Source organism: Berghia stephanieae, chromosome 4 (assembly GCF_034508935.2).
Source record: "Berghia stephanieae isolate SIO BIC M18660-M18661 chromosome 4, UCSD_Bste_1.3, whole genome shotgun sequence".
NCBI classification, from domain to species: Eukaryota; Metazoa; Mollusca; class Gastropoda; order Nudibranchia; family Aeolidiidae; genus Berghia; species Berghia stephanieae.
The window spans coordinates 36142319-36165388 of NC_088363.1; the positions used below are offsets into that span (position 1 = coordinate 36142319).

Consider the following 23070-nt stretch of genomic DNA (forward strand, 5'->3'; position numbering starts at 1 on the left):
AGATAGATAGATAGATAGATAGAGAGAGAGAGAGAGAGAGTGTGTGTGTGTACGTACGTGTGTGTGTTTGTGTGTGTGTGTGTGTGTGTGTGTGAAGCCGAGAAAAGGCAAGGCAGGAACAGGAGGCTGAAGAGGGAGGGCCTGCACATCAAGCAGGGTCATTTTGACGCATGAATGCATGATCTTGTCTGAGTTTCCTGTGCTTGAAACTTTGAATGCGTTTTTCTCTGTTTGTGCTTTTTCTACCTTTATTTTGCTACTCTTCCTTTATTTGTGAACATTTTTGAATGATTTTTCGCATGTACATACAGTATTACTAGCTTCATAAAACTGAGCATTTGTATTTCAGATTTATTTTATAAATTTTGCGTAAATTAGGGTCAAAAGTCCAAAAATGGGTCAATTTTTGATGTTTCAAAATTGATGAACTTTGAAAATCAATAAAAATAATACTATTGTAGATATTAGAAAACCGATGCTTAGCCCAAATGAATGGCTCAAATACTACTTGTATACCTATTTTCATGTCAATAACTTGTCATTTGGCGAAGCCTTAGCATTTTGAAAACTACTTCATTATAGGGTATCAAATTTCAAAATGGCGGCGTTACCATGGTAAACAAAAACTGAAATTTAGGTTTTCAATTTTATTTCCTCTAATTAGGATGTACATAACCTAAAATTACCACTAAAAGTCAGCTACTTATTACATTTTAGAATTTCGCCTTCAGGACCCGCCCATCCACTTAACTACACAATAACAGATTCTTGCGAAAATAATTCTAAATTCAACCAATCTTATATTCAACATTTCATTTCTCTTCTATATCACTAATTGTTTATAGAAATCCTATCCTTAATATCAGTTAAAAGACAATTTAGAGCTAATCAGCCATTTCAATAGCAGCTTGGTTCAAAACAAGGAAAATCGGTACTCTTTATTCTTCATGCCGGCTCAAACTTTTTCACATGTGATCAGAATATATAAAAGTCAAAACATGATCAGATTTATAATGATTTTATCCTCTGGAATAACTTTTATGCTCATCGGAGAAGTATTTCATAAGGGCGGTAATGGAGATAATGGCGTCCACCATTGTTCTGATCGTTTACAACGAGTTACTATGCATCATTACGAGGGAAGTGACATCACGACTGTTGAACCCCATTCTTGAAAGCTTGATTGTTATATAAGTAACATACTGGTAAAAAAAAAAGATTTTCACAACATCCATCTTATCATAAATAAAAGGATGATTTTGTTCCAAATAATTTTTTTGAGAATGTTGTTAGATAAATATTCATGATTTCTTTAAAGTCACTTTTTTAAGCTTCAACTTCAACATTGAGAGATAACCTTCAACAATTTTTTTTTTTTAATTGCCTTTTCCTAAAGACCACTTAAGGTTAAATAACATCATATCGGTAACAAATTGTGTTCTTGTCTGACTATTATTGAGCGAATAGAATGTAGTAAAATAAGTTGGTTCTTACTGCCATGGAGGACCTAGATAACAGAAACAGGATCAACTAAAAATTCTCACCTTGACTGTTATCAGCTGTTGTATAGACTGAACTAAACTCAGAAGGTGCTCTCTGTTGTACTTTGACCAGACTTTCGCCAGCTTTGCTTGCTGCGACAAGGGAAGTGTTTGAACAGCCCGGCATACACAAGGAAAGGCACTTTCTAGAAATTCGGGTGAATGCAACAGAGGGATCTCTAAGACGATGATGAATATGTTGATGAAGTCTGGGTTGTTTTGTGCATTATGGTTATTGGGTAAGCTGGAGTACTTCAACTGGATCTCCAGTGTCTTTGATAATGAGATGAGAGCATTGATGAGAGCTGCTTGGAAAGGCAAGTCAGGGATGTTCACCAGCCGGTCATAGGAACGTCGTAAAGACTCCAAGTCAACGGTTAAGAGGGGAACTGGAGACAAAATATGACACAATAGCAATTCCTTTAGTCAGAAAATAGTTACATACATATTTCCACTATCTCAGTTTTTTAATTATTATATTATTATATATATATATATATATATATATATTATATATTAATATAAATTATATAAATTAAATGGTACAAATCATACAAACTTATATCAAAGAAAGGCAGAGAGAGAGAGAGAGAGAGAGGAGAGAGAGAGAGAGAGAGAGAGAGAGAGAAGAAAGAGAGAGAGAAAGAGGAGAGAGAGAGAGAGAGAGAGAGAGAGAGAGAGAGAGAGAGAGAGAGAGAGAGAGAGAGAGAGAGAGAGATTTAAAAAATGAAGGGTGAAGAGAGGAAGAAAGATATTATTTCAATCTAACAAAGTTATTTATGGGTGGCAAATGAAAATTACTACTTCCATAGAAGTATTGCATGAGACAATTCTAAAATCAAATGTAAAAATATGAAAAAGAGTCAGACAAAGCAGAGAGAGGAAAATACAAGAAAAAAAAATCCATCGACTGGAAAGCAAACCTCAAACTTCCTTATTACCAGTCAGGTGTGCTACCATTATTAAAGCACAGAGGTTACCCGATCAATGAGACAATTTAATGCCTACATTCTTCACAAGGGTTGTGCATTTCCACTGCGAACCCTCACTGCATCACAAAGCACAAATAATGAATGAGTACGAAGACATTTGAGTTGGATAATATCAAAGTGACAAACTAGAAAGCAGGCACTGGTGTAAGAGAAAGATCTGAAAAAGTGTGTACAAAACAGTGCCAGACTAAGTGTAGACAAAAATACAAGAAAAAAAAAGCCATCCCAATAAAATCAGCCTGCCTCGAATGGGGATGTATGACGACTAACCTGGACTTAAAGGTTCTGGGTCAACACTAGACTCTTTGATCATTAATTTGGACGATTCTGTTGTTTCTTCTTTGTCAACGCTGCTCTGAATGCTTGGTGAAGCCGACGGTGATGAAGGACGTATTTCCTCTTCCTTCTTTTTAAAACTTAGGGCAAGGGCAGCAGGGTCACTGTAGACGGAGCCGATTGTGCGAATGAGCATGGCCCAAGAGTCTGATGATTCACACTCAGAAATAAGACTTTCTAATTTCTCCTCTGTCAGAAAATGCTCAACTGTATCAAAAACAAATCAAACAAAAATAGTTACATCAAAAATAAAGATATGATACAAATGATTTTGTCATTTTTTTAAATGTATACGGGAGAGAGAGAGAGAGAGAGAGAGAGAGAGAGAGAGAGAGAGAGAGAGAGAGAGAGAGAGAGAGAGAGAGAGAGAGAGAGAGAGAGAGAGAGAGAGAGAGAGAGAGAGAGAGAGAGAGAGAGAGAGAGAGAGAGAGAGAGAGAGAGTTTGGGGGTGGGGGCAATGTAAAAATCATGTCAAAGAGTCTTATAGGGCAGTTCTATTTTTAATATGAGCTAAACCTTTAGTTGACAATTTTTAAAATATCAAAGCATGGCAAAAATTCAGCATTTGAGCATATTTAAGTGCATTGGTATGCAAAGTAAGTAAGTTTGCAAAAGCTTACAAAAGTTTTTCACAGCAATTATCATCTTTATAAACAGATTTCTTAAGTCAAATTTCAAAAGACATAACAAACATGGCCTTTAGCTTGAGCTTTGAGCTCATAATGGATCATTAAACGAATGTTAACTGTCAACCTTAAAATAAAAATGGCAAAGGGTGAAAATGAGGGTAATACTAGTTTTTATTTTGTAGTGTGTGTGTTTTATTTTTAAATATCGCAAGATGGGGATCTTCTAATTTTAAGTGCTTGTAATCTTGGTGCATGTAAATAAAAATTTTGATATTCAAAATTCATCGGCAGTATCGCATGAACTTTAATTAAATCAAAACTTGATGTGTATTATAATATTGGCATTGATTTTCTTGATATATTCTCAGTTTTGTTAAATGGTGTTCGAACACAGTTTACGAACAAAACAATGACATAGCACATTGGAGAGTGAAAGCATAACTGGTATACCCTTTGTAACCACAAGAAATACACATTTTAACCTTGTTGGGACGCATTGTTTCTCAGGCACATTGCACTGTTATGTTTACGGTCTCAAATACCCCCTATTTCCGTCATCTTGAAAACCTCAGAATAATGACACCCCTGGATAACGACATAAAATTCTGGTCCCAGGCGATCTCATTATCCAGGGGTTGCACTGTACTTACCAAGGGTAAATCAATATAAAATATCATCAATTTTTCTTTCAAAAACAAATAAAATGTCTAAATTTGAATATTACAAAACTCAAATCTTATCATATCCGGATGAGTGGCAAATCTGAGTATAAAATATTGACAGTACCTCGGGGTGAATGCCTTGATGAGCCAACACTGGAGTGAGAGGCAGATGATGAAGGGGCACTGGCACCTAGCCCTGAACTATTGGTTGGAGTTGGAGTCAGAGAAGTGGAAGGGCTGGCACCAAGCTTGGCACTGTCAGTCGGAGTCAGAGACGTCGAGGGCCTGTCCCCTTCACCTTTCTCATTTTCTGTTGGGTACTTGGACAATTTAGGTGGGTGTCTTTCACATAGTGGAGTCTTTTCCTTGGACAGGGAAATAGCTGTAATAGCTAAATCATTGCAACTGACATCAGCAAATTTAAAAGATGAACTTGAAGCACAGTTTTCGTTGGTGCAACTTTCATTGCCGCAGCCATCTTTAAGCTGGTAATAATATTTTTCAATCAGCTGTCTAGCAGCAGCTCTTTTCCTAAAACATGACAAAAAAATTTCTTTGGAAGTGTGAGACGGACATAATTAAATTTGACAATGACTTTTAAATAATCATCTTTCACAATGGATTTCAGTTAATATAAACGTTTTTTCCATAGAGAAATGGTTGAAATATGATGCCAAAATAGATTATCTTTTAGAAAACACTTATCAAAAATCACATATCAGAAGTATACAGAGAACCAAAAATATTTAAAATTAATATTTTCAAAAACGTTAGAGACAAAATTTTGTGGAATAGAAATCGAATCTGTAGGTCATCGGACTGTTAGAGGTTGATGACCAATTAAATTAAACAAAATTTTATCAATATCACTATTTGGCCTCTTTTAGGCCATTTCCTATTGATCTTGCCACGGACTGACAGTAATTCATTTTTCAAATTTATTTTATACAGCAGACCGGGCTACAATTTCACCAAAATAATTCACTATTTACAACTTACATTGTGTCTGATGGTTCTGCCAACTTTGACCCACCCTCTGCTCTCTGTAAGCCTGTCTGCTCACTGAAAAAAACAAAAAAAACAAAAAACAAAGCTGTTATATAGCACAATATCCACTAAACATGCTCAAAGCGCTTTACAAAGGGTCCCTGTCCAACAGCAACAGGTAAAATGGAAAATGGGACACGAGGCCTGTTAGGCAATGTTACAATTTTAATTTAGTTATTTATTTAAATTTAGTCCATAATGTTTTCAGTACTATCATTTACTATGTTTTTATTTTGAATACCTTTTCAACCATTTTTTATGGACATTTTATCACTTTTATTTTTAAAAGTTTTGGATTTCTTTTAAAATGTGATATTAGTAATATCGATATTTAAAAATACCAATTGCTTTAGTTTTATTTCCTTTTGCCATCAAGTCATCAAGTTTGTTTCCCATATTTAGATATAATTTGTTATCACTTGTATTCACATTCTAAAGGTTCGAAAGAAGTTCTATTAATATATTAGTTATAAACCTTGACAGCCCACACATTGAGAGAGAGGGGAAGGTAAAGGGGAGAGGGGGGGATAAAATTATATTAATTGTCAGTTCAAATGATGTAATAATAATAGCAATAACCCCAAAGTGGTTTTGCAGACTTTTTAAAAGCCAGAACTTTCCTTCCAATGAACATAGACATACAAACTGACTTGTGTGAATGCTTTTCAATTTATATTTGAACTTTTTAATTTTCCTATTTTATTTATGCATTTAAATTGTCCGGGGTAAAAATAAACTCATTATGTCATTATGCAACATGTTTATATCTTTTCATTTAACCCTCTCGTGTTCAGATTCTTTTTGGGGGAGTAGATAATGAGTTCCCTATATGGCCATGTCAATCATGTAGACATCCTTTGATGATATAAGCCTACTCTTTGATATCTGTAGTCACCTTTTCGTTTTCTACCGTCACTCATGGCTAAACTCCGCCCAGAAACTATTTCATAGGTCCGTCCATCACCAAATTTCAAACTTTTGTTCTCGTGAGTTCTTAAGTTTTTTGACCGAAGAACGATTGGCTACTGAGCATCTTGACCCTTCAACGATTGGTCGTTCTGGCAGCTCACGTGTCAACAGCTGTCAACAATGAATTGAATCATCGTTGAGGCAGTGGAAGACGGCCATGGAAAAGTTGCGTCACATCGCCACGTTGTTGAATAAATTACCCAGGCATGGTCGATAGGTAAAAAAGCCTAATTATGTTCTAGTTACATTTGAAACAAACAAAGTATATCACTGATCTCGTCTCTTTGAGATATAAAGAATGATATAAAAATCAAGAAAATCGGCCGATAAATAAAAAAGTTGCTAAAAAAAGCTAAAATAAACAAAAGCAATTTTTTAAATCAAATTTATTCGTAAAACAGTTGGTTTTCAACCGATTTTTACGAAACAAAGACCAATGTACTTTTTTCAAGCTGATTTCAGCAATGTGACTTTCAAATTCCTCAGAATTATCTTTTTTACTTTTAGATTTTAGCTTTTAGGCCTACTCAATAAGGTGTTATATTCCTTGCATAACAATAGCGTAATACATCGGCGGGGAGAAGCGACGTTGTTTCGGCCAGCTGGATAGATAGCCTGTGATTGGTCGAAGACTTTGAAACGCTTGATTCACAATTCTACACGAACGGACCCCGGCGGTCTATCAAAGAGGTGTAACAAATTTATTTACCGACTATTTTTCTTGGTGCTACAATTACAAAGTAATAATTTCGTATCAGAAAAAATAACTCTGAAGTTCCTATCTCTTTATTACAATAAAATTGATACCTCGAATGACAAAATCGACCCACAAATAAGGGAGTTATAAATTATTCATAATATTTTTTAAAGTTTACAATAACTGTCTTCAAAGTCATTTTTCATCACCAAAGTCGTAATTTTTTACCGATTTTTACCAAACAAAGTGCAATGTCAATGATTTTCACCCGCAAATAAAATAGGATTTAAATTGCAATTTCTGAAACGTATTTTCTTTTCTGTCTGCAAATTTATAAAATTCAAAGCTGAAAATACCCTGCACGGCGTCTAAACTGCACTATAAATCTGACCGTTTAGTTTCCCGCTGTTCCGAGCGCCGACGTAACCTCACCCGACAGGTAACCGGGGTCAACAGCGGTCAGCCGATATCAATTCCCAGAACGTAGATTTGACGTGCATTGGGTGATACCAATGGATGATTTCCGTACCAATTAACCTCACGATCTTCGTGACGATGCAATTCCACCCAAATGCAAAGAATTCTCGCAGACCTCCTCTTTCCATCGGTCCAATTTTTATTTCAATATCTCCAGTACTTATTCCACAAGCCGTGATTCAAATTCACCTATTTTTCTATAGCATTTAAATAAAATTACTTGTAATTACCTCAGGATTCTAAAAAAACGTTGCTATAAACTTCTAATTTTTTTTGGTGTGATTCACAAGGCACAAGTTTTACTACGAAATGAGGTAAGTTTCATTTACTCTTCAGTTTTCAGTATTTTGTAATGATTATTTTTCCGCGGTAGGTCAGGTAATAATGATATTACCTCTTTAGCCTTGTTCTTGAAACGTAATATTTCGCTGCGGTTTTATTGTTAAATATATATATATATATATATATTTTTTTTTTTCAATGATGAGTTAATTTGATTTTTAAATTGCATTATTTGAATTATCTTGCTAATGTTTAATTTTAAATGACATTGTGTGTTGGGCCTCAACTTAGCTCAACAGCTTGTTAGAATTTTCCTGCCCCCCCCCCCCCCCCCTTTCTTTCACCAAATTGGGTGAAGTATTTGGTTTTTCTTTTTCCAAATTTTATGTACGCTTTTATGTATGCATGGATATGAGAAGTAATACAGAGTGTTTTAAAACTCATTTTATTCATTAATTCACTATATCATTGCTTACATCGCTCAGTCAATTTTGAATTTTCTCTTACAGCATGGACCACACAATTGCAAGTCATAACCAAGCAGTGAATTCATTATGTAGGACATGTGGTATGATTTGTTTAACACAGAAATAGAAACGTGCCCGCAAGAAACCATTTAAATGTTCAAATAATTCTAATGACATTCTTTTAGTCTATGGGACTGACACGGCATTGGACAAGCAAGGAGCACACTCATAATTTATGTGTAAAAAGTACACATTATAAAGCACATTGAACACACGACTCATTAGCTTCTTTGTATTTTCTCATTGCCAAGACGCTAATAATAAATAAATCAACCTTGAAACGGGTTGCACTTGCATGTTTGATATCGACAGAGTAGAATATAACAACAAACTCCAAAACGCAGGAGAGACTTTCAAATTTCATGCACGAGCCACTGACCCTCAGGGATGGTCTTATTGCCTCTGAATTGGACAGAATACCGCATTACACAACAGGCTTACCACAGCAGATCATTCATTGGCAACCACTGCCACAAATACTAACAAGAAAAAGTCTACACTTACAATTATCCAACAAACAAAGAACTGCACCCACGACCCACTCATCATTGACGACGCATGCAGTATTGGATTAATTTTCTACAATATAAACAAGGCCTATAGTTATGTGCACAAGTTTATTTCACACACAAATTCAATCAAAGCAGACACAATCCAATATTTTCAAAGTGCAATAAAACATTAAACGGATACATACAGAAAATATTTTCCAAACAAAATAATCCCAAAACAACACCTCCTTGAGTACCACTGCATACCACACATCACTCAATATAAGTTTAGACTTAGACTTCTTGGAGAACAAGGCACAGAGACCTGTCACCAAACAACAGCAAAATTGGAAAAAAAGAGCATCCGGCATTATCAATTATATGAATAAAATGCGATTTGTCATCAACGCAATGCAGTTAAAGACCAGCCCCAAACTACACTGACGAGTTTGAATGCTCGTAGCGGATATATTTTTGTTGAGGAAAAATACGTTTTTTTGTGAGGAGAAGTATTTACATCTTGTCTTTATAATACATAAAATTCAGACAAATCCATAGCAACGTTTTTTTCTCTCTAATTTTTGAAATGTTGCACCCGCTATATTTTTTTGTGTAATTTGTTACCGTCCATTGATAACTTATATTGAGAAATTTAGTAATACTATGAAAAAATAAAAAACACACAGTAAAAGTAGAAAATATAAACTTTTATACCAAGTAGTGATATTTCAACTCATTCAATATGGGTGTCTAACAGACAATAAAACAAAACATTGTTAAATTGAGTGAAACGGCAATCCCCGTTAGGAAAATTCCTCTCGGTGATTGACCGCTCACCGTGACCGGGTCAGCAGGTGTCAGGAACGGGATACCGTCTCAACTAAACTGTTGTCGTTGTGTACGCTGTGCCTGCGGAAGTGACAGGGCCTGTCATTTCCTTCACAATGATTGGATTTTACTTACTGAGGCCAGTCTGGACTACCCCGCCCATGAATATTATGCTGTTGTCGGTTTTTGTCGGGTTGAATCTTAAAGAGTTAAATTAATTCTCTCAAACACTTCTTTATTCTACATATTAAAATCAAATAGGGAAATCATTCAGTGAGATAGATCCAAAAGCGATATAATTAATAGCAAATTATATTTCTTATGTCTAGCCGATTTAATGATGTAATATTTGCGCCGTATTATGCAATAATGTGCTATTTTGACATTTTTATTTCACTCTTTATTAATGTAAATACATTGTTTTGGATAAGACAGTTAATTTGGTATACAATTTGTCAATAAGAACTCCATATTGACTGTTTTAACTATTTTTTATAAGGGCGTGTCAACGTACATGGTAACCGGGCACCTAGCCTCAGAATCTATGTACACGGTAACTCCGCTTACTAGTTTGCCGCTGCAATACAAGCAATGGATGGATCTCTCTCTGTGTGTGTGCGTGTGTGTATTATTTTTTTCAATCGAAAAAAAAAATACAATTTAACCCATTAAAGGCGAGATTCAATCTTACTTAACCTTACACCAGATCTTAGTCTTAAATTTACAGCTATCATTAAAAGACAAGCTATGCGGTAATAGATTAATTGGTGGAAACGATTTATTCTCCATTAGCAACAGAGAAACTATTATCTTGATAATTTTTTTTTTTAAATCAGTGTTACTGTTAAAAGGTTAAAACTGCATGCAACCATGTATTGAAAAGCACCTCCGTAACAACCTTTTGATCTACATCATCAGGCGACCCACTGCTTCTTTCATTTTCCCCCATGCCCCCTCTCTCTCTCTCTCTTGTCATAGTGTCATCCCTTCCTCTTCGCAAATCATGGAAAACGACAACATTCTGCTCGGTTTGCATATACATGTAGGATTTGTCTCTCACTAGGCCTAGGCTAATGGACAAAAAACCAAGACATCGGGTAGTGTGTGTCTAATACACCAAACTATAGATTTTCTATTTGGCCAATTTAATCAGGCATATGGCCGTCTACTGCTTACATTCTGCCTATACTATAACACAGACACACACACACACACGTTTTTATTTAACCGGAACCGCATGCGATTTCAATCACAACTGTCCAATGCTAATTTTGAGGTAAAAAACTGTCTGATCTGAACTGCCATAACTATATTTCTAATCACGATAGAAAAAAAAAATTCAAACTGTTTTGTAATTGGTGCTGCTAGACCTTCAAGTGCAAGAGTTACATTTTTTGTTAACTTAAAACTTAAACTCCCTAGATTGATCTGAGTCTGAGTGTTATGTCTATGACTATGAAGGCGGTTTATTTACCCAGAAGAAGAAGAAGAAACAGAGAAGAAGATGGTGATGATGAATGATGAACAGACTGATGATGACAATGACTACAAAATTTGAGTGACAAAGACAATGAAGATTTGGATTTGACTTGACTTTGACGAGAAAAAGAATGAGATGATGTGTGAGTGTGAGAAATAATCTGCTGGTATAGTATAGTATAGTCAGTCTAGTCAAACTAAGTTTGGTGAGCGGCTGTCTTTTCATTAAACTATGTCAGTCTATCTTGTCTCACTCTTCTCCAACCGCCCCATGACGATGCGACAATGAAAATAATGACACGACAAAATCAGAAAAAATGTGAATAAAATAAAACAGCACCTCACTCTACTTTTGATACTTACCTAACGGACTCTTGTCCGTCCAGTGAATCTAAATCTGACGGTGGATTCATACGACAGCTTCTTTAAAATGGGAGTTTCAGATTGGAAATTCATCTAAATCTCAAATAGATTTGTAATGTTTACCACAATGGGCTAAAATTCTAACTTGTCATTATCATCCCACCAGTTGCCATCTTCTTTCCTATTCCTATCATTTTGTTTGTGTCCAGGGTTGCCAGATTATTTTTCAACAAAATGCCAGGGGAAGACTCAAAAAATGCCAAAACACTCAAAAAGATGCCAAAGTCTGTTGACTCCCACCCCCACTAAGAAAACTACTCACTTTTGATAGACAATTTACTATCATATCCTGGTGGCTTGCGTGTTTTCTTTTCTTTTTCTTTTTTTTTTTTTTTTTTTGTTTTTTTAATTATACTAAATTTCCTGTTGGGGTAATTATTTACCTACTGACTACTAAGTGGAGTGCTAAACCACTACACCACGGTTGGATTTTAAGAATGAAAAAGAAATGTGAAGATGTTTGTTTTTACGCGTGTAGAAATAATTAAGAAAAGGTGTCATTTGAAGTATAATATACAAGAAAAGAAAATGCCAAATGAAAATGCCAAATGCCAAATGATTTTTCTAATGCCAAACGGTTTTCAAAAATGCCAGATTTTTGGAATCTGGCATTTAAAATGCCAAACTGGCAACCCTGTTTGTGTCTCGGAAAATCTCGTGCTCTGTGATAATAAAATTCAGACCAATTTGTCAAAAATTGTGCACAGAACCACTTCAACAAAAGGGAGTTGACTCTTACTGACTGCAACATCAAGAGAAAACAAACAAAATCAATCTTGAATCGGAAGGGGTTGCGGTTGTGTAGAAACTAGACAGGCCTACTAGATAGATACTATTTTGATTCCTAAAAACAAACGAGAGTAAGAGAAATTGAGACTCTTGTTACATGTTATGACGTAATTGATTTTGTCTGGAGTGGGTTTTTCTCTCATTATCGTCAATTACAATTCAACGACAATAACTGTAACTGTCAACAGCAAATCCCAGTCCAGGCGGAAGGCCTCCCCAGTTCAGTCCAGGTAAGTTTTAGTTTGAGTTCTAGAGCCTCAAAATAAAAAAAAAAAGACGTTCCCAACGAAACGATTTCTCAGCTCACGTTTGCGGCAGATTCATTTCACTGTGATTTCGTGCAAGAGAACAATTTCAAAAAGGCTACCTCTATTGGAGTCTATACTATTACTATAGAGATCTATCTATCGCTGTGATTATCCCCAGACACCTGTCTGGGGATAATAAAAATTCGTTATCCCCAGACACCTGTCTGGGGATAACGAATTTTCATTATCCCCAGACGCATATTTGAAATTCCGCTCTTTTAAACAATAATCCACATTCCAGAATATGGAATGGAATGTTTCCAGATGCACATAGAAATAAGGAAATACCTTGATACCTCTTCTTCGGGTTGAAGGCTATGCCTGTAATACCCGTTCTGCACTATCTCTGATATATCTACGCGCACCTGCATGGTTGGGGCGGAGCTGGTAACGCTTGTAATGCCAGTGTTTGTCTAACTTGTCTTTGAACTCATTCACTGTCCTCGCTTTAATTACATCTTCTGGAAGGCTGTTCCAGTTATCTGTCACTCTGAGTCCAAAGGAGCATTTTCTTACATTTAATCTGGCCTGTCTTTTTTTTTAATTTGTCGCTATGTCCTCTCGTTCTATTAAATGTGCTCTCTGGTGGTATTTGCTCTCTATCTACTCTATCTTTCTCATTTTATTTCTTATATACTTGTATCATGTCTCCTCTTTGTCTTCTGTAGTACAATGATGGTAGTTTGAGATGCCTCAGTCTATCTTCATATGGTAGATGCTTCAAATCTGAACAAAGCTTCGTTGCTCTCCTTTGTACCCTTTCAATTTTATCCATGTCACCGACATGCTGTGATATCCTCGGTGCATTACCATATTCAAGTGATGGTCGTACCAGAGCAGTGTAGAGCGCCTAATAATATCATTATTTCTGCTGGTGAATGTCCTTTTAATAATTCCGAGAGTTCTGTTTGCTCTATTTATTGCACAGTTGACATGATGGTGGAAGGATAGTCTGTTGTCTACATGCACTCCTAAATCCTTTTCTACTTCTGTTTCCCCTAGCTGCTGGTACACTCCGTTATCGTCTCTCATTCTGTATGTGTGCTTTGGGTTTTTGTAACCAAGATGCATTACGCTGCATTTGCTTGCATTAAACTTTAACAGCCACTTGTCTGACCAGTCTGATAATTTGTCGATATCATCTTGTATAGTATGTCGGTCACTTTCTGTTCTTACAGGTCCAAACAACTTTGTATCGTCAGCAAATATTCTGATCACGTTTTTTACAACATCAGGTAGATCATTGATGAATACCACGAATAATACTGGACCCAGAACACTCCCCTGTGGAATGCCGCTGGTGACATCCGACCACTGTGATGTGTGCCCGTTCAGTGAGACTCTCTGTTTTCTGTCGTGCAGGAAGTTAGATATCCATTCGTTTATCTTTCCTCTGATGCCATAGCTATGTAGTTTTTGAATGAGCCTTTCATGGGGTACAGTGTCAAATGCCTTTTTAAAGTCGAGGTATACCGCATCCATCGGTTCTCCCCTATCCAAGGCGTCTGTCCATTCATCAATGCAGGTAATTAGTTGTGTTATGCATGATCTCCGAGGCACGAAGCCATGTTGCTCATCACAGAACAGATTGTTTGTGACCATATGCTCCATCACATGTTCCTTAATTATTGCCTCCATCACTTTGCACGGAACTGCTGTCAGACTCACAGGTCGATAATTGCCAGGAGTGTTTCTATCACCTTTTTTAAATATTGGAGTAACCTGTCCAAGTTTCCATTGTTGTGGCAAGTTCCCGTTGTGTAACGACGTTGTGAATATGATTTGAAGCGGTGTGGCAATTTCATTTGCAATTTCCCTTAGCACTCGAGGGTGGAGTCCATCAGGTCCTGCCGATTTTCCTGGGTTAAGCTTCATAATATTTTTCAGTATGTCTTCTTTCTTTATAACTATACTGACAAGTGCCTCGCTGTAATGTCTTGTCTCCAATGCTGGCACATGGTTAGTGTCCTCATGTGTAAATACACCACAGAAGAATTTGTTCAATATTTCTGCTTTTATAATGTCCTCGTTTTGGAGGTCTCCATTACTGTCCCGCAGATCACCTACCCCGCTTCTTATTGTTGTTCTCGATTGGGTGTATTTCCAAAAGGCTTTTGGGTTTTCTTGGATCTCATTTGAAATACTCTCCTCAAAATCGCTCTTAAGCTTCCTTGTGTAACTTCTCAGTGTATTTCTGGCGTCACAATACAACCTGTAATCAAGGCTATTTCTGGTCTGAAGGTATCTTTGCCATGATCTGTCTTTAGTCTTGATAAGTCTAAACCCTTCTTTGTTCATATATAGATTTCTTTTTCTCTTTCTTTTAGTGTCGTTAGCCTTGTGCACAGGTATGTATTGCTTCATCGCGGATTCTAATATATTCTGGAAAGTGTCCCAATCCTCTTGCTCACTGCATTCATTAAGTGTATGGGCCCAGTCTATGCCACCAAGATATTGTCTCATTCCTCTGTAGTCCCCTTTGTCATATTTGTACTTCACGGTTTTACTTTCAATTGCCTGTGTTTGACATGTATAATCGAATATGATGGTACAATGATCACTGCTGCCCACTGGGGCCAGATACTGGGTGTTATTCACAACATTCTCCTCGGATGTTAACACTAAATCTAGTACTGATGGTTGTTGGTCCCCCCTATATCGTGTTGGTCTTTCGATATGTTGTGTTAAGAAACAGTCCATGAGGCATTCTGTAAATAAATCATTGTCTGAACCTTCAACTGTAGCTGCACATTCCTCCCAGTTTATATGGGGATAATTAAAGTCCCCAACAATTACTAGGCTCTCTGGGATCATATCTACTATCTCTCTCTCTCTCTCAACAAAAAACTCTAAGGTTTAGGTCAAAATATAAAAAAAAAAAGAAAAAGAGAGATTTCCCTCGGAGCAGGGAATAGTGTTAACAACATAATATAATAATAATAATAATAATAATAATAAATAAAACAAAAATAAAATAATAGTAATAGTATGATAATACGAGTATTAATAATAAAAATAATATTATTATTGATAATAATATACTAATGATTATGATGGTAATAGTAATAATAATAACAATTATTACAAGTATTATTATTATCATTATTATTATTATTATTATTATTATTATTAGTATTATTATTATTATTATTATTATTATTATATTATTATTATTATTATTATTATTAATATTATCATTTGACCAAAAAAACAAAAAACAATAATAGATCTAGAGCAAATTAAATAATGAAATAACATTATCGGAGAAATAAAAAATTCAACTGATTAAAAAAAACTCTTGCTCGGAACTCTGAACAAAAGTGAAAACAATGAAAATTAATTGGGAAGAAAGAAAGAAAAAGTTTAAAAAAAAAAAAGTGTGTGGGGGCAGGGGGGGTCGCGACTGGTTCGTATTTGTGCAGCTAAAAGGAGTAAAATGAAAGACGGCCTAACCCACTGAGCTGTCTATCCACACCGCTATCGGAATATCTTAAATTCATATATGAGCTAAACATATTTCCACCATTTTTGCTTCCTTGTTTTGGTAGTTATTTTCATCTCTGATTCGAATAAAAATATGTTGTTGGATCTAGTTTTGTGGACGTGTGATACTAAATTGTATTGTCTTGTGCGAAGAAGACAGGAAAATAACAGGTGTCGGTTTTGGGCTTTGGGGTGAACAACACCATGGCCTAGGAATTCGTCCGCGAAATAAAAAATAGTTCCGGGTCATCCCCAAAATTTTGGCCAGAATGAGCAAATTATAGAAACAAGAGATGATCAATAAAGTTAACAGGTAAGTAGGTAGTGAAAATTTAAATGGTTGGTGGACTATGAACAGATTTGATGATTAACAACTTTCTTCCTGGTTGAAAATAAAAAGTCGAATTGCCAGTTTGACGTTTTCAGATCAAAGTAACGAAAGAAATTTCATTGATCCATTTGCTTTAAAATAATTTTTTTAAAAGAGCTGGATTTGACATTTGATCACTATTTACTTTCATCTTGTGTTAAATATCACTTGATATATTAACTGTTTTGGGACACAACCACTAGTATTTTTTCCAGAATATTTGGTATTTTTCACGCCTAGTTTGGCATTTTGCATAAAATCTTTCTGCCCACTTGCTACATGCGTCTGGGGATAACCAATTTTCATTATCCCCAGACAAGCGTATAGACTAGACTTTGCGCAGCAAATGCAAATCGTGATTTCTACAGGGCTGTCATTATTCCCAGACACCTGAATAACGAAAATTCGTTTTTCCCAGACACATATTTGAAACTCCGCTCTCTTAAACAATTATCCACATCCCAGAATAAGGAATTTTTCAAATACAGATAGTCACATAGACATAAGGAAAGTTAATGAAATATCTATAAAAACATAAAATTAACCAACATTAAATCAGTTGTTACTACATATACACAATACGCGTCGACTTCGACGTGGGTGTCATGGCCGAATGGTTTAGTCGTCTGCCCTGGAAGTTTTACCAGAATCGACGTTGTGGGTTCAAATCCTGGTTCCGCCACTTTTTTTTCTTTTTTTAAATTCCGTCTTCTTTTTACAGAACGTGGGCGGAGGATGGATGGGACATTTATCCCTTGCACTATGTGTTAAAACCTATGTCAGTCAAAGGCTTCTATTAGCCTGACTACATTATCTATGAAACATTTTAAAATGCCGACAATAAATAAATATTTGAATTGAATTGGAAAGTCCGAGAGCAACATGGAGAGGAAACAGAAATGGGGAGTAGAAGACACAGCAAAAGTGACCTTTCCACCTACCATGGGAGGTCAGACGACCCTGCGAAAATAATAGTCATAAATTAATATTTTGTTTTCCTATTTTTCTTCAGAATATTACTTCACTGTCATGGCTGGAAACTACTACTTTGTCATGGTTGGTCACCATGACAACCCCATCTATGAAATGGAATTCTCACCTTCAAACAAACCGAGCGAAAAGGTATTCATTGCTGGTTCTTGAAAAAAATTATGTTTCTTTCATGTTGAAACTACACTCTGCTTAGATGTACAGAACAACCTCAGGCAGAAGAAAATTGTTCAAGGTGTGATAAAGTACAGAGATGTGTATTCATTATATGTGTGTGTTCTACTAGAGATAGGATTTCTTTTTGAGAGAAGAATAAATTTGGTTTCATAAGCCTAACAACTACTAGAAAGTCAAAAAGGAAATTATTTTGATTTTACCTCTATAAAGTCATTTACTAATGGAAGAAGAATGTGTAAAAACGTTGGACATCAGCTACGTGCTGACACGAGGGGAGCAGCGTGGCTCAGAGGTGTGATCTTTGCTTCATACCAGACATGTATCAAGTTCGATCACCCTTTGCGATATGTGACCTTGAGCAAGTCATCTCACCTGACCTCAATTTGTGGCGCTGCACTGCGGCTGATGGCTGATTCCAGTCTTCCCTTGGAATAGACCCTAGAGACAAATTCCCCTATGGGATGAATAAAGGGAATTTTATTTTAGTTTTTTTAGCTGATGTCTGACCTATTTACACAATAGAAATTTCTTGCTGTCCTTTGGATAGGACGCTAGTCTATCTCAAAGTACTTTCCATCAGATCTAACAGACATCATTGCTGGGGAGTCAGAAAAAAATTATCGACAGAACCCGGGGATTGATCTTGGTCCCTTTGATTGTGAGGCGAGTGCTCTACCAACTGAGCTATCGGGATCCCCAACCAGATAGTGACTGTTATTCGTGATTGCTGTCAAAAGGCTGATGTTGTCTGAGCCCAAAACATTTTTAATTAAAGTTTAAATTTCAGCCAAGTCCAGATAAATTTTGCTCTGTGTTGGTGTTTACGTTTTATCTTTTGAGATATGATAGTTGTAGACCTTTTAACTCATCTGATTTCTTGAGATAAATTAGATGGCACTCATGAAATAGTTTCCATGGTCAAGTTAGGTAGGTATGACATTCGTATCATATAAAAACAAAATGCAGACATGAGGAAAGAAAGTGTCCACGAAAAATACCCATTCATTCCATTACATATTGTTGGAAGGTCCAGGGTTCGAGTCCTGCAGTGCATAGGGAGTCGTTGGAAATGGCTCTTTACCCACATTCTCTCACTATACTCAGGTGTAAATGAGTACCCGGCCATTAACAGGGTTGGCCCTGTTTTAAAAAAAAAATGTATTGTCATCTAAGTGGCATCTTATCTCATCCTACATGTTAATTGTTGCTATTGGCCAGTGCGCCTGTGTAAAGCGCTTTGAGCATGATAAATGGATATTGCACTTTATATATTTTATTTTCGAATTCTTTACTTTCTTGCAGAGAGATGATCACCGCCATTTAAATCAATTCATCGCCCATGCTGCTTTGGATTTAGTTGATGAGCAAATGTGGACAACTAGCAACATGTACCTTAAGATTGTGGACAAATTCAATGAATGGTTCGTCTCTGCATTTGTCACAGCTGGTCGTATCCTTTTAAATACGTAAAATCCATTTATGCTTAGATTTAATACTTTGATTAGAACACAAATTCTCATAGAAATTTATAAGTTATAAAGCTACGTCGATTTTACAGGATTGCACTGTTAGCGGGATCAATATAGTGAATGCATTATTTATTATTACTAATCATCAGCATTTTGAAATAGCATTGATACTGAAAGTGTGTGAAAAGCTGTCATTGTCCTTTTACACCCCCCTTTTATTTGAAATCCTCTTGAAAAATGGTTGACCTCAACTTTTCATATTTGATAATGGTGAAATCAGTCAGCATTTTTGGCAATATATATTCCATTTGTGTCTCAATGGAGGAGCTTTTCATTTGCTATGTTAAGAAATTGAACAATTCAGTCTAAACTCTTATTATAAAATATGATAAGTTGTGATATATGACATGATTTGATACGATAGAATACGATGTGATATATGATATATGTGTGTTGGTCTAAGAAAACCTGCAGGAACTGGCACTCAGCCTTTTTAAGACAAAGGCAAAATTTCATGATTGCCGACTCAAGATGTCGAAATTAACTCTTTATCACCGCAGTATTTTATAAACCCTTTTATCTGCAATGCTGAAAGCATTTGTGATCATCATTGCCTTTTTCACCCTGGGTCAGGGTATAGGCCACAGACAAACAGTTTCCATCCTTCTCTATCCTGAGCCAACTTTTTTATCTCATTCCAGGTCTTACCACTTCTTTGTATATCAGCTTCTTTAATTCTTCTCCATGTTCCTCGTGGCCTTCCCCTTGATCTTCTGCCCTGAGGGTTCCAGTCCAATACTTTCTTTGTTATAGTTGAGTCATTCTTTCTAAGCGTGTGTCCAATCCACCTCCATCGTCTTCTTCCTATATCCTCTCCCACTGGTTTCTGCTGTGTTCTTTTCCATACTTCTTCATTTTTTATTCTATCCATCCATTTTATTCTGAGTAGCTTACGCATGCACCTGTTTACGAAAATCTGTACCCTCCTTATACATGCCTGTGATGCGTTCCAAGTTTCACATCCATACAGTAGGACAGACTTCACGTTTGAGTTGAAAAGTCTTAGCTTTAGTTGAAGGGAGATATCTTTAGTTCTCCAAACTCTGTTCAAAGATGTGAATGCAGCCTGTGCCTTTCCTATTCGTGCTTTCACCTCTGCTTCCGTGCCTCCATCCTTGTCAATTATACTTCCGAGATAGCAGAAAGTGTCTATATCTTCGAGTTCCTGATCTTTTACTTTGATCTGCTCCCTTTGACGCGTACCTATCCTCAAGACCTTTGACTTTGCAGGGTGAATTCTTAGACCAATTGATTCCGAGAGGCTGTTTATAATTGTGGTTTTTGCTTGCATCTGGTCCTGGGTGTGGGACAGAAGAGCCAGATCATCTGCAAAATCCAGATCATCCAACTGTGTCCAGGGGGTCCACTGTATCCCATTTCTTCTCCCTTTGGAGGTTTCCTTCATTAGCCAATCAATGGCAAGGATGAACAGGAATGGTGAGAGCAAGCATCCCTGCTTGACACCAGTCTTAATTTCAAAGCTGTCAGTAAGCTGATCTTCATGTACAACCCTGCAACTTGGATTACGAGAAGGCTTTCGACAGTATTGACAGAGCAACATTGTGGAAAATTCTGGCACATTATGGACTCCCTGAAAAGATAGTAAACCTCATTAAGGAAATGTATGAAAGCATTTGTGGGAATATTTAATCTAAATATATTTATTTTTTGATTTTATGGACTCTACTCAAGAGATGTATAGAGAATTTGAGAGCCTTTTAAATGTCCTTTTTTTAAATTTGACAGTTCTCTACCTTCTTGCCTCGACTCAGTATCTCATGAACTGATTAAGATAAATCCATGACATAAATAACAAAATGTTCAGAACATACTGTTGTATTAGAAAATGTAAATATCTCAAAAAGAGTAGTTTAACCATTCCTGATGGTTTGTTTTCCTGGGACCACAACACTTATAATAATTAAGGTCTTCCTTAACTTAAGATGATTTCAGGCATGAGATTTTTGATGTTACACGATGTCAAGAATGAGGATGGAATCAAAAACTTTTTTACTCAGATTTATGAGACATACGTGAAGGTAATATAATCAATAATTTCTTACTCTCTAATATCACTTTGATAATGGTAACCATAGCGCAGTGGAACTCTTATTCAAGGGGTAGGCATTTAAACTGAAGTATTGTCAAATGTATGGTGACAATGCATATATATATATATATATATATATATATATATATATATATATATATATATATATATATATATATATATATATATATATATATATATATATATATATATATATATATATATATATATACATATATATATTTATGAGTGTTGGTGGGTTCTTGTAGGTACGAGAGTGCTCGATAATGTTGGTTAGAGCTAATATGAAAATAAATAAAGTCACTCACATATATTTTTACATATATATGTATAGACGTCTATATATGGAAAAAAGACTAAATAAACAAAAAAAGAAAAAATCAGGTACTGTCATTCTCATAATCAGATCCTAACTTGTTGAGTTCTAATGTTAGTTTTAGAGAAGGGAGTAATTTTGTAGTTTCAGAGCACTTTTGTTATATTATCTTTTAGCCTTTATGGACTTTCAATTTGTTGCAATGTCCAATAAACACTACTATTTAAGATAAGTTTCATGTTTATAAGTGGTATGATTTTTCTAATAGCAAAAACAATTTGCTGAGTCGTTTGTCATCTATGACTTCAGCTAATGCCATTATTACTTGCTGTGTTCCCCATCAGTTTTCAAATTGCAAGTGATGGCAAACATTATGTATTTTCGGGTTATAGTGTCTTTAATTGGGATTGAGGGGGGGAGGGGGGGGGGGGGGGGGGGTCCGAGGGTCTCCACCACACCCACCCCCCCCCCCCTTTCCGATAATGAAAATAAAAATATCCCCTCTTTAGGTGTGCTGTGAAACTACAGAAGTCCTTCCAATTGTAATAATGTAAAAAGCACCTCAATTATTATAATTATTAAGTAATTTATTTTTTTAGAATATAATTATCATCATCATTATCTTTTTCAATATCATGGAAATTATTATTGCCAACTCTTTTTTCATCACTTTATAGTCTGTAATATATTTATTTATGTATGTAAATCATTTCAATGAATGAAAGGTCATTAAATTTTAAGATGTGGCATTGTATTTATTGTTTTATTTTTTTTCCAGTTTGCTATGAATCCATTCTATGAAATCAACACGACAATCAAGTCTGCCTCCTTTGACAAGAAAGCTCTGCTGTTTGGTCGCCAATATTTAACAGGATAACTTATGGTGTGCTTAGCACTTTCTTGTATTATTTATTATTTTTGTCAATCTCTTCATTTTGAAATTGAAATTCAGTAAGACTTGACTAAAAATCTGCCGGTCAGTTGGAGGAAGGGGTGGGGGTAGAGGAGATTTGACAAAATTTTGAGGAAATAGTTGGGGGTTTTTTAAAGGAAAATTTGTGGAAATAGATTTGTTTAAAAATGTAAATATGACTTTTTGTAGTCCTGCATCTTAATTTATTACTAATTTGTGTTTAATATTCGTTATGGAATTTTTAAAGTCCAATATCAGTCACTAGAATTAGAGCTAAAAATGATTTGTTATGGATACTCTCTAGATGTGATGCTGACTTATTGCAGTTCACTTCAGTATAGTTCTAATTGGTAAGAGTGTCGGGCTTACCTTTTGTGGATTACAACAAGAGAAGAAGTGAGTAGGAAAGTGCCAGAAGACAATAGAGAACTTTTTTTTTTTAATTTTCGCGGCGGTGATGGGGGTTTGAACCCGCGACCTTACTGGTACGACAATTCCGCCTGGCCGGTGAGAGCGTGACTCTACCGTATGAGCTATCCACGATCCTTTTGTGGGTTGCTGCATTCCATTTGATTCATCCATGTAATATTATATAATGTTCTTTGCAAAATGTTGTTCTTTGAATGATTGATTGATTGATGGATTGTCTGGTTGACTTATGGAAGAAAAATAGGTTCAGTAATGATGTGCAATAAAATATTTTGAAGTGATCTAATGTTTTGTTATGGTTATTATTGTTTTTTT

At 35.7% G+C, this 23070-nt stretch overlaps 2 protein-coding genes across 4 annotated transcripts in view; one reads left to right on the plus strand and one right to left on the minus strand.

Moving 5' to 3' along the window:
- LOC144970515 (ubiquitin-protein ligase E3A-like) overlaps positions 1 to 11994 on the minus strand; it is a 34468-nt gene extending 22474 nt beyond the window's left edge. Inside the window, exons 1-5 of the mRNA XM_078910238.1 lie at positions 11321 to 11994; positions 5160 to 5222; positions 4285 to 4691; positions 2804 to 3076; positions 1545 to 1930 (exon numbers count right to left, since the gene is read on the minus strand). Coding sequence (XP_078766364.1) covers positions 1545 to 1930; positions 2804 to 3076; positions 4285 to 4691; positions 5160 to 5222; positions 11321 to 11370 — 1179 coding nt within the window. The 5' untranslated portion in view covers positions 11371 to 11994. The remainder of the gene's footprint in view (positions 1 to 1544; positions 1931 to 2803; positions 3077 to 4284; positions 4692 to 5159; positions 5223 to 11320) is intronic.
- A 142-nt stretch (positions 11995 to 12136) lies between these two features.
- LOC144970483 (trafficking protein particle complex subunit 2-like) lies at positions 12137 to 23041 on the plus strand. Of its 3 annotated transcripts, none has more exons than XM_078910178.1 (5): positions 12137 to 12399; positions 17343 to 17452; positions 18800 to 18947; positions 20980 to 21065; positions 22192 to 23041. In XM_078910178.1, exons 2-5 carry the CDS (start codon positions 17360 to 17362, stop codon positions 22288 to 22290), a joined length of 426 nt encoding a protein of 141 aa, XP_078766304.1. In that variant the 5' UTR covers positions 12137 to 12399; positions 17343 to 17359; the 3' UTR covers positions 22291 to 23041. The 3 variants fall into 3 exon arrangements, with proteins under 3 accessions (XP_078766304.1, XP_078766305.1, XP_078766306.1); XM_078910179.1 differs by lacking the exon at positions 12137 to 12399 and adding an exon at positions 16209 to 16273; XM_078910180.1 differs by lacking the exon at positions 12137 to 12399 and adding an exon at positions 16900 to 16987.
- Positions 23042 to 23070: the final 29 nt, after the last annotated feature.

Excerpts from the sequence above, each read along its gene's own strand:
- LOC144970483 (XM_078910178.1), top strand. The coding sequence starts at position 17,360 with ATGGCTGGAAACTACTACTTTGTCATGGTTGGTCACCATGACAACCCC. Across the intron at positions 18,948-20,979 it reads TGCATTTGTCACAGCTGGTC|GCATGAGATTTTTGATGTTA; the intron begins GTATCCTTTTAA and ends AGATGATTTCAG. Across the intron at positions 21,066-22,191 it reads TTTATGAGACATACGTGAAG|TTTGCTATGAATCCATTCTA; the intron begins GTAATATAATCA and ends TTTTTTTTCCAG.